This window comes from Balaenoptera borealis (genome assembly GCF_965194805.1).
Source record: "Balaenoptera borealis genome assembly, chromosome: 4".
Lineage (NCBI taxonomy): Eukaryota > Metazoa > Chordata > Mammalia > Artiodactyla > Balaenopteridae > Balaenoptera > Balaenoptera borealis.
Window position 1 is genome coordinate 33,708,746 of NC_138861.1, and position 18,858 is coordinate 33,727,603.

General features: G+C 35.1%; 1 protein-coding gene across 6 annotated transcripts in view; it reads right to left on the minus strand.

The window, feature by feature from the left end:
• Positions 1–18,858, minus strand: part of INPP4B (inositol polyphosphate-4-phosphatase type II B) — a 371,544-nt gene that overhangs the window by 115,957 nt on the left and 236,729 nt on the right. For all 6 annotated transcript variants that reach the window (XM_082390014.1, XM_082390013.1, XM_082390011.1 and 3 more), the window contains one exon: positions 9,105–9,308. In XM_082390014.1, the coding sequence (XP_082246140.1) occupies positions 9,105–9,308 (204 nt within the window). The remainder of the gene's footprint in view (positions 1–9,104; positions 9,309–18,858) is intronic.

Genomic DNA, 18,858 nt, shown 5'->3' on the forward strand with positions numbered 1-18,858 from the left:
ATATACTTTCTGGGCATCTGCTACCTGCCTTCTGAGTGCTGAACATCAAAGATATGAAGGAAACCTTGGAGGAACTAATATTTCTAACTTGACATATACTGCTTTTTAGGCTTCAAGTGCCTTCTCCCTTACCTTCCATCAATCCAAATTCTCACCCTTTCAAGTCTCACCATTTCCAAGAACTATTCATGCTACTCTCTCTTTGCTTAACTTGTATTTTCTTTCTAATAGACAGTGGGCTCTATGAGGGAAATGCCTATTATTTATTAATCCTTTTGTCCTCAAGTCATAGTACTTACCAGGTGATAGTAAATAAAAGAATGAATAAAGGAATGAAGGAAGGAAGGAAGGAAGAAGAAGGAAGGAAGGAAGAAAAATAAAGGAAGGAAGAAATGGTTTCTTCATCTTCTTCGACCTTCACATAACTTCTCTCTTAATCCTTCTGATATTGTTAATGTGTATCACATAACCACCTCTGCTCTGGGAATACCTTTCAATAGTATCTCTGTTTGTTTTATGAGTGCTGACCATTCACCTGAATTGGACGATATGGCTGTTGAGGTCAGGATCCATTTTTGATGCTTAACTTGTTTTCCCCCAAGTACCTATAGCACTGCTTCACATTACTGATGCTTAATTAACATTTGGTGATTGACTTAATAGCCTGCTACTTAGGAGTAAAAATAAATTAAGATACAACTATAAGAAGTATTAGCACATGTATCTTCAAATTGAAGTTAGAATTAAGCTCATATTCTGAATGGTTGAGTTCACCTTAATATGTGTCACATCAAGCTAAAGCTTTCAATTCAGTGAAAATATGAAATAAAGCTTTTGTTTAATAATAAGTAAAAATAAATCACTGATTGACTAAAGCTTTTAATTTTAAATTGGTAATTGCGTGTCAGCCACACACCATCAAACAGTCGTACAAGTGGTTGAAATATATGACGTTAGTGAGTGTGCTGCATGCAACCAATTTCCAGGATTGATTTTTTTTTCTCACTGGATGTACCCTGATATAGCAAGACAATAGTCTGCCTGTATAGACCTCGGCATTTCTTTTAACTATTCATGAAATTTGGTGTATTCAAAAATTTCTACTTAGGAATAATATCTCACTATTCACCTCAGAATGTATTAAAGTTTAAGGGCACTTGATTTAAATGTAATCATAAATTTCTAAAGTGTGTGTATGCAAGTTTGCATAATCATTATACGCAGGCATATCAAACTATCTGCCGCTGAACCAGGCATTGTAACAATCAGCAAAGTATCCAAGGGAGATGATGGGATCCATTATAAAACCACAGGAAAATCACCATTACATGAATAAGAAGAAAATATCTCTGTTAAAAACACTAATTTGAGTTGGAAGATGAATTGCTGATTCAGCAAATCCATCTGTTCACTTATTCTGACTAATTCTGAAAAATACATTGAACTGATATGTATAAAACACTGTATTAGCTGCCATAAAACAGGGGGCTGAAGGTGAATGTATTAGTAGGATTTCATGAATACGCATGCCCATAAAGGTCTCCTTTGGGGTTTCTTTTCTTTATTTATTAAAAAAAATCTTTTTTAACATCTTTATTGGAATAGAACATTTGTGCATTTTGACAGACAGTCGTGAACTTTGCCTAATCACCTTTTGTGGACTTTAATATCAGATAAGTATTCGGAGCACATTTCTCCTGGGTGAAATGGACTGGAGAAGGTCAGGAGGGTTTCCCATCCATCAGGAAAACAGATGCCAGAACACTTGCTGTTGCCATACAGAGAACAACTGGCCTAATTCTCCCTGTCCTTTCTGATGGGGAGAATGGATGCTTTCAATGTCCCCTCCTCACAGCAAGATTAACAAAACCAGGCAACCCTATTGGGCGTGACGTAGGAAGGAAAAAGAAAGAGCTGGGACAAGGGGAAAATAATTGCTTCCAATTCATATTCACCGGTAAACATCTGAAATTATTTCTGTGTAACCAGGCCCTTTGTAATCGGCACATGAATAATCAGATAAAACGAAAATCCCCACCACTGGGTTTCTGGAAGCTTCTGGAGGCCTTAACTCATCATGTTCTCAACTTTGGTCATCTCTGATGATGTTCTGTGTCCATCCTGAATTTTCACCACTTTCTATGTTTGGAGATAATTGTGAAGATGACTTGAACAGTCACCTCAGAGTTGATTATGACTCTGGGAAATATCCACTAAGGAGAGAGGGATTTAACCGGGTACTTTTGATTGGAAGAGAGAAAGAAAATCCTCCAAAAAATTCATGAATTCTAATGGAGGAAAAGGTACCTGACATGCTGCAGAGTTATATTAAATTTAATTATTCCATGTTTCCAGCCAAATAAGAAGGTAGACAAGAATAATAACTTGAGGGGAAATTTCAAAGTCATTAATTTATTCTACAGATGAGTATTGGGTACCTTTTATGTGCAAGTGCTCTGCACATAAACACAAAAGTGAACACAACATTGTCTTTGCCCTTTAGGAGTTTATAAAGTTGATGAGCACATGGAAGAAACAGACATATAAACAACTGATTATAATTCAGCGTTCACGAGGTTGTGTGATCATGGGATGCAAGAATAATGCTTTATTATATAAAATGTTTTGGAGTTGAATGCATGCATATGTATATATACATACATCTCTGTGTATCAATAACAGAAAATTTGGAAATAAATGGCCATATTTTAGTGGACATTTTACTGATTCACGTAACTAAGTCATAAGGTATTGATTTAGAAAAGATAAATCACAGATTAGTATCTAGTTGTCTATAAGAGTTCATTACTTTTAAAAAATGAGAATGATTTATTTCCTTCTTATTAAGATCAGGTCAATGGTTTCACATAGCATAATTCTAGCCAGTCAGAGAACTGAACAGAATTGCTTTGGAATATAAATTTGCATAGGTACCTCTGCATTATGCATGACCTTAACTATTTTCCCTAGAGGTAAGGTCTAAGATGGAGACAGAATCTGGCAAGAGAAGTTGAGAATACAGATCACTGCAGATTGTGGAGGAGGAAACTGGCTAGATAAGTTTTGTCCTTAACAGTTAGTAATATTTTGCAGCCATGTACGCTTACTGCTACCAATGTTGACAATATAAATAGCTCTATCAATACTCCTGTCAAACTGAAACATTCATATTTGTTCTACACATCATTAGAGAAAGGTGTAGTAGAAAATGAACTGTGAGAATTTGGTAAAGAACATACCAGAAAGATGTTAAGTCTTACTCCCAAATTCAATCTTTGGGAATACTGAGTTACAGAGAAACCACAATTTTTTTCAGGCTGTACAGAGACTTTATTAAAAGGATGACTGACATAAGTATTACTGTGAATTTGTGCTATTGTTTCTATAAGCTATGAAATTATTGAAAACGCATATGGATTAATGTGAACCATCTATTGTGCTTATGTGACATAAACACATTTTGACATAATAAAACATAGCAAATGTTCTCCTAGCTTAAGAATGAAAACTAATTTTAAATCTGATTTACATTTACAACCTGAAGAAGGGAAATTAAGTGGCTAATATGGATGCTGAATCGTTGCCTGATATACAAATGTAGTTCAACTAAAAAATGGGTTTGGGATATGGCTAAATAATAACAACAGCTTTCTTAGTCCTGCACCTTGCTGGAATGGATCAGAATATAAAAGATCAGAAGTGTATCTTTTTTCTTTAACAATTACTGAATGAGGGTAGGCAGATTTAGCCCCAAACCCGTCAGTGTAGTAATGTTGAAGTTCAATCACAGTGTTCTAGAGAACAGCATAATTACTGGAAGCCACAAAAACTGGGTCAATTTAATACTTTGGTTGGATGACATGCCTTCACATTTTGGACAGACTAATCTTGGAATCCCAGCTGTTGGAAGCATCTGTTGTAGAGATGTAGTGACAGAAAAGCAATATGTCATCTTTACCAGCTAAAAGATGAAGAATGCAATATTAGTCTATTTCTTTGCACACATCGTCATAAAATCCCAATATTCCTCTGGGGTTTAATTGTATACTAACTTTTCACGAAAATAAACCTTTAAAGCTCTCAATTATTTAATAAGTAAAATTCAGCAAATAACAGACTTTTTTTGGTCAGTGATCATTTTCGTTTCAATCTCTTCCTTATTAACTAGATAATTATTATCCAGATTCATATGTCATCAATTTTGCCAACAAACATGCTGAACAGAGAAAGAACCTTCTCACACTGATAGTTAACAGAGATTCTCCTGACCTCCAAAAGAAAGGTGTTTTATAGGCATCAGCTCAGTAGAACTCAAGAGTAATTTACTAACATGAACTTACTTTCCAAATATTTATTATTAGAAGCTAAATGCAGTTGTGCAAGTTAGGCAGTTGTTAAACCTACAGTACCTACCAGAAATTAAATAAAACAGATTTTGTAAAATGGAACTACTTTAATCTTATGTGCAAACCTAAATCAACCTACGTGATCAGAGAATATTTTTGTATGTCACAGAAACCCAATTAAATTAATTGTTTAAAACACTGAATTATTTCAGGAAGTTGACTAGACTTGTAATCAGTGCTGAAACTTTTCTAACACTTAATTAACTAAGAAAAGTGGTACACAAAATTATGTTTCCAATTCATTTAATAGCACAGTCTCTAAAGACATTTCTAATTAGCTACATTTTCTTTGGATTTACTCAACTTTTCAAAGTTAGATAAAGATTTGAAAATAATGTTAAATGGTTATGACTTTGGTGAATTCTTCTAAATAAGGGATTTCCATCTCTTAACAAAGGGATATTTGTAATAGAAAGTGGTTGCTAAGGAACGTCAATAAAAAATGTTATTATAACAATCACACTTGGTTATTGTTTGCAAATAGAGTAAAATTATATTAGGAGAAGAGAGTTAGAAGTAACTTTTCTGAGTGGGAAAGATTTTCCTTGTAATTGTGATAAATTTATCAGGGCATTTATATGCTTTCTAGAAATAGTGGGTTCTGGAAGAAATTCAGAAATTGTATGAAAGGAGATAAAGAGGAAGATGCAGATCATTATTACCCTACCCTAACCAAACAACCCTGGGAAACTGAGAAGGCACTCCTGCATCAACTGGAAAAAAAATCAGGCAGACTTTTTCCTACCAAGGTATTCGCAAGTGAATGACTGAAGGTGAACCAGCATCCATACAGACTCCTACTGGAATATTGGCTGGCCCTCACAAGCACTGGAATTTCCTATTTTTTTGAAATGTTAATAAGCAACTCTACCCATTTTCTTTGGTGCCTATTCGAAACTTTCACCACTCTCCTCAGCCTGTCCTCTCTGCCCTCTTCTGAACATGGTTCTGCTTTAATGATAAAAGAAGTCATGCAGGTTAATATCTAAAATACAAAAAGAACTCATATAACTCAATAGCCAAAAACAAAACAAAGCACATAATTAAAAAATACGTGGAGGAACTGAACAGACATTTTTCCAAAGAAGACACAAAAAGGTGCTCGACATCACTAATCATCAGGGAAATGCAAATCAAAACCACAAGGAGGCACCCCACACCTGTTAGAACAGCTGTCATCAAACACATAGCAGATAACAAGTGCTGGCGAGGATGTGGAGAAAAGGGAACCCATGTGCACTGTCGGTAGGAATGTAAATTGGTGCAGCCATTATGGAAAACAGTATGAGGGTTCCTCCAAAAGTTAAAAATAGAACCACTTTATAATCCAGCAATTCCACTTCTGGGTATATATTGGAAAGAAACAAAATCACTGTCTCAAAGAGATATCTGCACCACCATGTTCATTGCAGCATTATTTATAATAGTTAAGATATGGAAACAACCCAAGTGTCCATCGACAAATGCATGAATAAAGAAAATGTGATGTATATATATATATATATATATATATATATATATATACACATACATATATACATATATATGTGTGTGTGTATATATATATATATTTTTCAGCCATAAAAAAAGAAGGAAATTCTGCTGTTTGCACCAACATGGATGGGTCTTGAGGGCATTATGCTAAGTGAAATAAGTCAGACAAAGAAAGACAGATACCATGATCTCACTTACACACAGAATTTAAAAAATACAAACTCGTAGAAACAGAGAGTGGATTGGTTGTTGCCAGAGGTGAGGAGGGGGAGACAAAATGGGTGAAGGTGGTCAAAAGGTACAAACTTCCAGTTATGAGATAAATAAGTCCTAGGGATGTAATGTACAACATGGTGACTATAGTCAACAACACTGTACTGTATATTTGAAAGTTGTTAAGAGAATGGGTCTCAAAGTTTTCATCCTAAGAAAAGAAAATTGTCATCCTATGAGGTGTTGATGTTTAAATATATCGTGGTGATTATATACATGTATAAAATCATTTTGTTGTACACCTTACACTAATGCAGTGTTATATGTCAGTTATAGCTCAATAAACCTGGAGAAAAATACGTCAAACAAAGAACAAAGAAGCCATCCAGGCCCACGCACCCTCACAAAAGTAAAATCCATTTTTACACCTTCCCTGCATCTCAGCTGAGGAGCACACATCTGCCCAGGACTCGTCCTCTACCTGCCTGCTTGAATTGATCATCTTCTCTTCTTTGCAAGGACCTTGTTCTATCAGTAATAGCCTCTCAGTCTCTTAGCCTCTTAAGTGGCTTTTGGAGTAATAAACACGGTCAATTTCACGACCTTTAAAACAAAACAAGTAAGCAACACACACACACACACACACACACACACACACACACACACACACGACCTATGTCAGCTAAAGTGTTCCTGTCTAAAGGGTCACCTCATCTTCTTTCTCATATTGTTAACTTCTATTCACATTTAAATCTCAGGAATTACTTCTGGAGATCCCACCCTGACCACCAGACTCCCACTTCATCCTGTGTATAATCCTAAATTGCACTGTCATTGCCATTGGTGTCTCTAGAGCCCTGAATAGGTCACGGAGCCCTCACAGCCGTGGGCGGGTCACCTATGTTTCCCCAGCACGCGGCACAGTGACCCAGGCAGAACAAGGGCTCAGTAACACCCACTGTACCAAATGCTTCACCATAGACCTCAACTCACCATGTTTCCTACTCTCTCCCTCTTTTCCCATCATAAAAAGTTTCTGTATTTAAAATGTTGATCTGAAGTCACATTAGCAGAGCCAACCTTTTTATTCCACCTGTCTCTCTCCATCCCTATCACAACATTTTAACTATTTATTAACATATTTTTATCTACCACTACACTCTGAGCTCTAGGACCTAATGATCTGACTTATCTTCCCTTTTGGAGCACCTGTGGATATAGAAGTTCTCAAAAGTTATCTAGAAGGAGGGAGGGAAGGAGAGGGGCGATTGGAGCCACAGGAGGAGGGCGAGGTGTGGGAGTGGGTTTGCATAACACAGTAAGGTGAAAATTATGAAAACAAAAGATACCCAGTTCCAAAACTCTCACTCGACTTCATATAAAAATGGCAATCATTTGTCAAAAAGTTTACTGTATGTTTATTTAAATGAAACACAAGTTCTATATCTACCCAAACTCTTTCAAATTCACATTCCATATTTATGATCTACCCCATCTCCCCATTTGTCTCAAGGAGTAATATTGATCCTCATAATAAGATTATATAATTTACATATCTTAAAAAAGAAAACATACAGCAATAATATTAAAGTAATACCATGCATTGACCTGGGCTTTTCCAGGTCATGGGGCGTTATCACACAGCTAAATCATTTATCTTAGGACCACGCTAAGAGCTAAACAGAACAGGTGCTGTTATTTTCACTTTACAGTTGAAAAAAATTGAACTTCAGAGAGGTTAAGAGGGATGCACGCCTTGGAGCTATGAATAAATTGAAGAAGAAGGTGACGGTAAAAGGAAGAAATATTAGATTTGCTCTTTTGAAAATGATGCAGTGGGAGAAATGCAATCTTAATCAGCAACAACAAATACTTATTCAGCATTTACCTCATGGAGCCCAGCTCTGTCTTTCCTGTGATAGAAATTTTATCAAAAGAAAGAGCAGGTATCACTTCACAGCACTTCAGACAGCAATTTTTTTGAGAGGCCTGAGCCTTTCAAATAATTTACTACCCAAACACTTTTAAATTTAGGGTGGCAGGAAAAGTAATCGTTAACTATTTAACATCTAATACAGCTAGCATACTACAGCATTTTCTTGGTTTAACATATGATACAGTAAAGCTTTTCCTTCTGTGTGTGTGTGTGTGTGTGTGTGTGATGTGCATAAACTTCAAAAGGTTCTTGGATAATGAATATGCATTGATTCAGGAAAAGCACACTGTTCCCTCTCACCCAGAGAGAGAAACCTTGATTTTCTCCTGTCTTTTTCTGCCCACCTACGGTTCCTATCACCATGTTGGCTTCTTTGGTTTATGTGCCTTTACTTAGTTATTTTTTCAGATGCTTTTATGTGGCCATTCTCCTGTCAATTTTAGAGCCACCTGGAGCAACATCTTTTTTAAACAAATAATAGAACCCATGAACAAGAAGGACTTAAAGAGATCTTTGTGTCCACTGCCATATAAATGTTAACACTTCTTCAAGTGTGTCCAGAACTTACACGCTGGATTGCGCCAATGAAAATACTTGTTGCATCTAAGTAGTAGATTATGGATGATTATTGACTCATTTTCTAAAAAAACAATTTTAATGGTTTATATTACCTTGGCAATAAATAAGGAAAAGTATTGATATTATAGAGTCTTGCAATTGTGGCATCCTTGCTTTGACGACATTTCTTGGAGATATTTATTCTTTGACTGCATTATATGTACATAAAATATATATCATGTATATGTTATATATAGAAGCTATTTGAGAGCAAATAGGTTTTCACGTCAAGTAAATGTGATCAGGAATAAAACTTCCATTTTATCATTTGCCCCTGAGGAAAAGTGTAACCTATTTATCCACAATCTGTATTATGACTGCTTTCCGACTTGTTTTCATGAAAAGCAGAGATTTTTTTTTTTTGAACATTCTTGCTTTACTCTTCAGGACTAGACACGGAGAGGCAAGCCATGTAAAAAAACAAATAAAAAACTTACCCACTCTTCCTCATCGTAGTCCGAATGATGCGGTATAGAGTCCTGCCTTCTCATCGGCGGGGGTGAGTCCTGGGAACTGCTCTCCTCTGTGCTGGTCTCAGGAGAGGATGGCTTCTTAAGGACATCTCCTGGCCTGGCAGTGTAAAGTGCTAAAAGGGCACTTCTGACCAGCTGATCCTTGAAGGCATGTACGAAAAGCTCTGTCTGGAAAGAAATTGACAGGGATTCAGCACAGACCTTTGAAAAGGTCAGTGGCAGATTTGCTGGCACTTGAGTGGTGTGGATGGTGGAAAAAGTGCAGGCAAGGGAGAGAGAAAATGATTCATACGGATCAATGGAAAATAGTTTGGTTTGGGTTTCCGCCAAGGCCTTGAGTCCTATTCTAAAGTTAATGCTGAGGTTCTATATGCATTATAAACGCCATCTGTCTCCTCAGCCCACTCTCTTTTAGTTCCAGATCCTGTCTTTGGAGATGTATTTCACTGGGGATTACCATTTGAACACCATCTCCCTGCTGTGCCTTTCAAGTAATTCCAAATACACCTTTAAAGAAAATGTGATCAGACTATGTTTATTTTGTATTTTAAACAGAGTTAAAGGCTAAAGAATGACATATCTCTTCAAAACAAAAAAAATAGAGGCAGGAGACCTTTTTTTCTTTTTAGCATCATGGACAGATTTCAGCAGTAGAGATGACATAGGCAGTTTTCCCCATGAAAACATTTGGCTTTTATTCCCCATTACTACCCTCTAAACTGTCTCCTCCACCAAGTGGTTTCAGTAATGTTCAGTGTTAACGAGGTTACCATGAAACTTGCCATGTAAGTTTTACAAGCTGGTGGTAAACACCTAGTAAGTACTATTGTAATGATGGCTTTCCAACAATAAAGAACTTTACAGCTGTACTCTGCAATTTCCTGATGAAATGTTTAATGGCTTCACCCTGTTATACACTGCAGGGTGCAGTAATTGATTTTCTGTATGATAGTACACTTAACATACACATGGCCTACCAATCTGTTCAAAGAGTAGAGAAGTAACTCAAGCACTGACCCACATTGTTAACATATTTATGCTTTGTAATCTGTTGGGAAGGGGCCCTTTAACCCACAGCATTATTTTGAATCACAGATCATTTACTGAGACACTCCTGGATATAATGCTGTCTTCACCAATGCTGTAACTCACGGTAATCATTTACTGGTGCTCTCTCAATATGTAGTCAGCAGTGCCATGCTCAATAATTGTTACTAAATTGTCTCTCAATCTCCCTGTTGTAAGTGTGGACAATTACAGAAAACCAGTTAAACCAAGTGCAAAATAAGCACCTAATTAATAAGACCCTGTCATATCTGCATAGTTATATCTTTGCAATGGATCGTGAAATTCTAGATCTAGAAGGGAGTTGAGTGGACTTCTTCACTAACCAGATTAAAAAACTAAGAAAAAAGTGTGATGATCTGTTCTAGGGCAGACTGCTGATTGGCAGCACAAAGGCAACAGAGTCAAAGTTTTCTAACAAATTCAGTAGTATTTCCCCTTACTGCACACCATCCAACATGACCCTCAGCCTCGATCCTTCTGTCCTTCTTCCCCTTCTTCTCTAACTCTGGCTCCCCATGTGTTCTGAACATCTACCAGCTCTCATAGTTAATTGTGTCCGCGATCGCTGATGTTAACTCTCTGCCCTGTGAAATTTTAATGGATGTTTTAAACACTCTTTTAATCTGTTAGTCATACTGAAGGCACTTTGAAGGTAAGTAGACAAGAAATATGGTAAAAAGAGGATATATTAGAATAAGAGGCTGGAAAATATTTTTATAATAACTAAGAAAATAAAACTAAGGCAGAGCTTTTTTAATTAAAAGAATGGATGAAAAAGTTGCTTGACAGTACAAGTCAGTATAGTTATAGCAAAATGGGGGAACATGCTGTTTACATAATTTTCCAGAGAGCATGGATGTGTCTATCAATGTGAATTTAAATATTAAAAATGTGAATTTACTTCCACTCAGCTTAACCTAACTATTTCTTTCTTGATAGTTTCAATAAATTCTTTTGATTTATTTTTGGAGCAAAACAGCTTGACTTCTTTGACTTCCTGCTACTACAGCTCCAGTCTCCATAACACTCACTAATTACTATGTAGCTGAATACTATTCACACCCAATGAAATTTCCTATGGTTCTTGTAATCACCACTATTTCCTCCCATAGCACGCACACAGAGTTTCCTCTTAATTTACTCAAATCTCATTTGGGTTGATTTAGCACCAAAGACATGGGAGATAATACAGTAGATTCTTGTAGTTTTACAACCTAGAATTTTGGGGGAGGGTAGCTGAATATAACGCACAAAATCTTAAACAAACACAATAAAAGCTGCTCTTCTACTTTGTGTGTATACTGAAACATGTATCTGACTCCTTGGAAACTCTCTGGATCACCCAGATGCTGTGCATAGAATCGTATTCTGTTAGAAAATAGCAAAATATTCCATTACAATTTCCATCTGACCCGGAAAAAATCTTAATTTTTCTTGACCGGTATTACTTGGTAAATGTAGACCAATATAGACCCAGGTGTTTTACCATCAAAATAAATCAGCTTGAAGAGATTAATGTAGTCACACAATCCCAACACATCTGTATATTGCTGTTCTTACAACTGAGATAATACCAGGGAAGTTAAGCATCAGGGAAGGAGCTGACCATGTCTCTCTGAGCTGCCTATTGACTCAGAGTTCTGAAAGCCTTTTTGCTTTTCTTACTTAGCTCCAACTACAATAAACGAAAGAAGAAAGGCTGACTAAATGTTATTGTAAGGGTAGGCAAAGCAATTAATTTAAAATATCGGTGTAAGATTATAGTAAAAAAGCATAAACTCTGAACCCAAGGCAAATCTATTTTATTTGCTCTATATTTAAAAAAGAAAAAGAACAGAAAATGTTTTCTTGCCTTTCTGCCATTTGTTCAATTCATACGCTCATACAAGTATCCTTCAAAGTAACACCCAGAATTATCTGCAAGTACAAAACTACTAAAAATTACTTCTCCTGGGGATACATTTCCTAGTTTCCTGAATACTAATGCCAGAGGAATAGTTAGAATATGTTCATTTAAAAATACTCTTTTAAACTAGAGAACTCAACAAATTAAGCAAAGTCCCATTCTATTTAGAATTTCCTTAGAGTCACTGAAAAAAATTCAAGGCCATGCCTAATCTCATCGGCAATACAAAATACCATAAAACAAGTAATTATCATTTTAATAGTCATGTATATGGCAAGAAAAGAATCCTGCTTATCTTAAAATTTGATATACTTTAATTATTTCATAGTGTTATTCTTGACATTAGTACACTGATATGTGTTTAACATTCCCTAAAGCAAAGAACATTGAACTTTCAGCCAGGAGAGGTAGCTGACATCTGGGCAGCTTATATAAATTATCCACTTGACCTTGGCTAAATCACATAACAACTTTTCCCCAGTATGTACAAAATTACAATGCCGATCTGTGAAACCCTTACGGGAGTTCACTGAAAACTGTAAAGTGTACTCTTCTATTTATGCTTCTCTTTCTTGACTGACCTTTTCAGTTTCTGCTGTTGACTCATAATCCCCTGCTCACTCAAAATGTGCTAAGTGGACCCCAAGGGACCTTAAACCACATTCTCAAAAGCATTTTCCCATTGGTGATGTAACCCCTTCTTCCATAACTTCAAGTATCATTTTTATCATGCCAAGGTCTTCAAAATCCATTTCTGCTTACCTCCTGAATCAGCATGGTCAAGGGTTTTCATCTGCAAGCTTTTTGAGAAGTCTCAGCCCGATCTCAAGTTTTTCAAATAAATGTGTTCTTCCCTGTTTTCCATCTGAGTGGTATCATTACTACTCAGCAACTCTGAGTCCAAATGTCTGGATCATTTTCAGTAATACTTATTTTCTGGGTCAGTGATCGATTTCTAGTCGTTAGATATTTTCAATAATTTCAAAGATTGACCCTTACGTTGTATCCCCACAGCTAATCCTAGTTAATACCCTTTCTGCATTCCATGTTGATATTTCCATAGTCTTCTTACTGGTTGATTTACTTTTCTTTAACTCTTCTTTTTTCAGGATGTTATCCAAGGTCACCAACACTAAAATGTTGACTTCTGGGTCCCATCTCAGAACTACTGAATCAGAATTTGTATTTTATCAAGCTCCCCAAAAGCATTACTGATATTGTGATGCTCAATAATTCAAATCTCTCTGTCCTTACTCAGCCTAGTTTTGGCTCTGAGGATGATCTTCACAAAGCAAGCCTCCAGGTCTTAGGCCCTTAACAACCTTCTCAGTACCTACAGAACAGACCTTCTCTTGGGTAAATAACTAGGAGTGAGATGGATAGCTCATATATATCTCTTTTAACTTTATGAGACACTGATGAACTGTTTTTCAAGCTGCCAACAATTGTGTACCCATCAGTGATAGATGAAAGTTCCAGTTATTCCATATCCTTCCTAACTTTTCCTGTGCTCAGCCCTTTCGATTTTAGCTATTCCAGTGGGTGGTTAGTGGTACCTCATTTTAGTTTAAATTTGCATTTCCCTAATAACAAATAACGATGAGTATCTTTTCATGTGCTTATTTGCCATCTGTCTTTTTTGGTAAAATGTCTTTTCAATTCTTTTGCTCATTTTTAATTGTTTCATCATTCAGTTGTAAGAATATACATTCTGACACAAGTCCTTTGTCAGGTACCTATTTTATGCATATTTTCTCCTAGTCTATGACTTGTCCTTTCAATTTCTTAATAGTGTCTTCTGAAAACTTTAATGAAAGTTTTTAATTTTGAAAGTTTTTAATTTTGAAGAAGTCTTACATATTTTTTTTTTGGTTCATGATGACAAAAAATTTTCTCCTATGTTGTATTCTAGATGTTTGTTTATTTATTTGTTTGTTTTTAGCTTGTATATTAAGGTCTATGATCCATTTTTAATCAATTTTTATATAAGTGTGAGGTAAACATAAGGAAAGGTTTATTCTGCATATGGATATCCAATTGTTCCTGCACTATATGTTAAAAAGATATCCTTTCCCCAATGAATTTCCTTTGCACTTTTGTCTAAATTTATTAAACACATATGTATGGGTCTATTTCTAGATTCTGTATTCTATTCTGTTGACCTATATATCTGTGCTTACACTAATAAGTTACAAACCATGCAATGAATATTATTTTTTTAAAGAGTAAATATGTTTAAGTAAATTAAACTTTTGATTTTTAAAATTCTGTCCACATACATACCATTTCTGGCACTCCTTATTCTTTTGTGTAGATCCAAATTTTCCATGGTATCATTTCCTTCTGTATGAAGGATCATTTCCTTTAAAATGTGTTATAGTGTAAGTCTGGTATGAAATCTCACAGTTTTTGTCTACAATGATCTTTATTTCACCTTTATTTTTGAGAGACATCTTCTCTAGATATGGAATTGTAACTTTTTATGTATGTCAGTATTTTGAAGATGTTACTCCACTATCTTCTGGTTTGCATAGTGTCTAATAAGAAGTCTTTTACAATTCTTATTTGTGTTCCTCTGCACATAATGTGCCTTTTTTTTCTTTTCTTTTTATCTGGTTGTTTACAATTTTCTCTTTACCTCTGTTTCTCAGCAATTTAATATCTGTGTTTCTTTCTTTTTTTTAATATTTACTCTGCTGGAGTACATTTTGCTTCTTGGATCTGTAGTTTCATAGTTTCATCAAATTTTGAAAATTTTGGTCATCATTTCTGCAAATATTTTTCTGTTCCCCTCTTCTTTTATTCTAGGACTCTAATTATATGTATGTTAGATTTCTTGGTATTGTTCTATAAGTCATTCATGCTCTGTTTTATCATTTTCAGTTATTTTTCTCTTTGTGCTTCATTTAATTATTTTCTAATACTATGTTTGCAAGTTCACTATCTATTCTTCTGAAGTGACCAATCTGCTAATTCCACCCAGTGCATATTTTTATTTCAGAAATTATATTTCACTTTTCTTTGAGTTCTATGTGATTCTTTTTTTAATTTTCCTTTTTTTCTCCTCATCCTTTTTATATGTTTCTTTGCTTTTGTAAGTATGTGAGCATATTTATAAGTGCCATGTTAAAGTTCTTATCTACTAACTGCATCATCTCTGTCATTTCTGGGTCTGTTTCTATTGCTTAATTTTTCTTCTAGTTACGGGTTATACTTTCCTGCTTCTTTGCATGCTTAGTATATGCTTGTTGAATGCCAGGGGCATTTTGAGTTTACATTCTTGTTGCTATATTTTATTGTATTCTTTTAAAAAATGTTGGGTTTTGTTTTGGTATGAAGTTAAGTTACTCAGTAGGAGGACTCAGTAAGATCATTTCACACCAGGAGGACTCAGTAAGATCATTTCAAACCTTATTTTTAAGCCTTGTTAGGGTGAATCAAGAGCAGCCTTCTTTAATCTAGGACTAATTTAGCCCCACTACTAGGGCCATGCCCTTCTGAGGGCCCTATGCAGTGCTCTATGTATGACAAAGTCTTCTCACTCTGCAGGTCAGGAGATAAACCATTCCGAGTCCTGTATGACCACCAGGACTTATTTTGTATGCTTATTTCTCGTACTTATTTCCCTGGATTTTGATAGTTTATTCACATGTATATGCAAATCAGTACTCAGGTAAAGATTTTAAAGCACCCATTTACAGACGCCCAAGGCTCTTTCTGTATGCAGCTCCCTCCTTTTTGGTACTCTGCTCTGCAAATTTTAGCCATCTTGGCTTTTCCTGAACTCCACTTTCTGTCTCCTCAACTTGAGAAGTTGCTGTTTGGCTTCTCCCTCCTTGTGCTGCAGCCTGGAAACTGTCTCCAGGAAGAAACTAGACAATTATAAGGTCACATAGTCTGTCATCGTCCTATGCTGCCTATTTTCCAATGCCTAAAAACCATTATTTTATACATTTTGCCTAGCTGTCTTTTTGTCATTTGAGAGGATCCATATTACCCTATCATGGCCAGAAACAGAAGTTCTAATTCCATGTATTTTATGTATAAGTTTCATTCTTAATATTATTTTACTTTCTTACCTTTATTTTCCTTGTTTTTAATATTCTAATAAACGCAGTTTTGTTTTTATATCACAGTACTTATTTCACCAATTAAATATTTACCATATGAGGGAGACTATGAAAAGAAGAAACATAAGTTCTAATCCTGAAATTTCACCTTCATTTACGCTAGTTACTTTCAAGTTCCCTTAGAATTTAGTATGTATGTATGTGTGTATATGTAGATATATACTTTCACCAACTATAAAAAACAAACGAAACTCATTGAATTCTTTTACTCAATTTGGGATTGAGAGAGTAGTGGAAGTAAATAAACAATAAGAAATTCCTTCTCAGTACCTAAGTAATCAACATAAGTAATGTTCTGTATATTATATATATCTTCAACTTCTTAGCATACTGACTTTCCGGCATTGTTATTAAGGAAACCGGAACATTTCTTAAGAAAATCCTGAGTTAAGTTTTAGAATGGAATGCTTGTTTCTTTCTTTGAATACAGCAGAATGCTTTGGTATACTATGTTAAGGTTGAAAAGATACTAGGAATTGGAAGGTGTTGGGTTTTCTCAAATATATTGTGAGCAAAGCCTCTACTATTTGTGACCAAATCCTTTTTTGTTGTTGTTTACCATTTCACAGCTGCCATATTGTGAAATAGTCCATGCTTTTAATTTCTTAGACTGTAAAATTAAGGACCATGTCTGTGTAGTATTTGTCATACAACATTGAGTACAATACCACACACAATTAGGTGCTCAATACTGCTTTGTGATGAGAAGAATAATAATAATGACTTTCTAAACAAGGTCTATCAATCTCTATGGAGTGGAGACTATGATGGGCATTTGAAACTAATGTCACACATATATCTGAGTAATGAGATACATGCCTACATTTGTGTCCTTATGTTTTCATTTTGAATTTCTTTACTTTACTTTTCTCTTTCTCTCTCTCTCTCCTTTCTTTTTGTCACAGCATTGTATAATTTGAGTCTAGAAAAAAAGGAAAATGCATTTTTTTATCCCACTCTATTATTAACCTTTCATATCTTATGTTAAAAATTTGGCTTATGCTTTGTTTTCTCTGTTGGGATTAGTTATGTAAAGTTGGAGTTTGTCTTTTGCTATAAACCTACATCATAACATTAAATAATTCTTTAATATTTTCATAAACTAATATGCAGCAAACAAACCCAGTTATCCTTCAGAAGATTCTTTTTTTCAGAACTATTTAAAAAAAAATAGAATAACTTAATTGAGGTTGTGCACATTAGGATATGAAAAATTTATAGTAAATTTTATTGTGAAATTTCAGTTATGTCCTGTGGATGAGTTCCTAAGAAAACAACTCAAGAACTTATTTTCCAAACATGTCAGTTCAGATTCATTAAAAGAAACAAGGGGACTATCAATGAAGAAAAGACCTATTCTCTAACCCACAGTGTGCAAGTCCCTGATCTTAAACATGAAATGTTTTTAAGTTAAATCTTGCTAATATTAAATTACACTAAAATTTAAGATGCCACTAAAATGATTTATCTTTTATGCTAGATTCATGGATCATAGTTTATTTTAAACCATGAGCTAGTAAATGTCTTCATACACTATGCAAAACTCTGTTAACTTAGATACTTCTTTGAAATTCTGGGCATGAATTCTTAAAGAAATGCATGGCTTGCAAATTTAACTTTAAAAAATCCGCGTGATTTCAAGTGTTGACAGATTTCTTAGTAGACGAAGCTTGTCTACTCAGTAACAAACAAACAAAAAAAAAACATAGGGAAAAAAGTTGGAGCAATGCTGAATTAAAGGAGGAGAAAATACCTGCCCTGCCGCGCCCCCAAATCACTGCAGCAAGATGTGAAGGATGTATGAAATGACAAATCCCTGTCCAATGCACAGGAAGAATATAAATACTGCTCTGAAATCACCACAGTGATGTTCTGTTCGCTAGAATTTTCTGTTTAGGTGAACCCAGGAAAACCTCACCTCACCTACAAATCCAAAACAGAAACGACCCAAAAAGAAATTCTATTATTTTACTGGATGCGACACCCTCCACTTTTTTTCCCTTTTTCTTAGCCATAACATATTCATTGACTATTAGACATATTCATTGACTATTAGAATACTTAAGTATTGTTGAGAAGTTTGTCTAACAATTTTTTTTTTAATTTTTAAAAAAGGAAATATCAAAACATATATTGCATGGAGGATACCAGAAAGAGTTTCCATTCCGGAGTCAACCAGACCTGGGTCGGAGCCCTAATTTTGTTTGAATCCTGGGTTTGAGTTTAGTTGCATGACTTTGCACATTTTTTAAACTTCTCTGAGCTTCAATCTTTTGCTTTGTGAAATGGAGATAATATGGACCCACAGTTTGAAGATTAAATGAAATAACCTAAGTCACTGAAGTCACTAGCACAATATTTGACAACGTAGGTAGTTGTAAAATTTGGGTCAATTTTTTCCTCCCTTTTCTTGATGGAGGTACCTGTTTTGGCATGGAAGGAAGGTTGCATTTTGAACTGGAAGTCTTGGGTTTTGATTTTTCACTTTTTAATTTATTAGACAATTCACCCCACCTTTCTGAATACATATTAGCTAATTTTTTCTGAAAATATATACTGGTTATATCCTATGAGAAAAATATGTGAAAATGTAGACTTTAAAACGTTAAAGAAG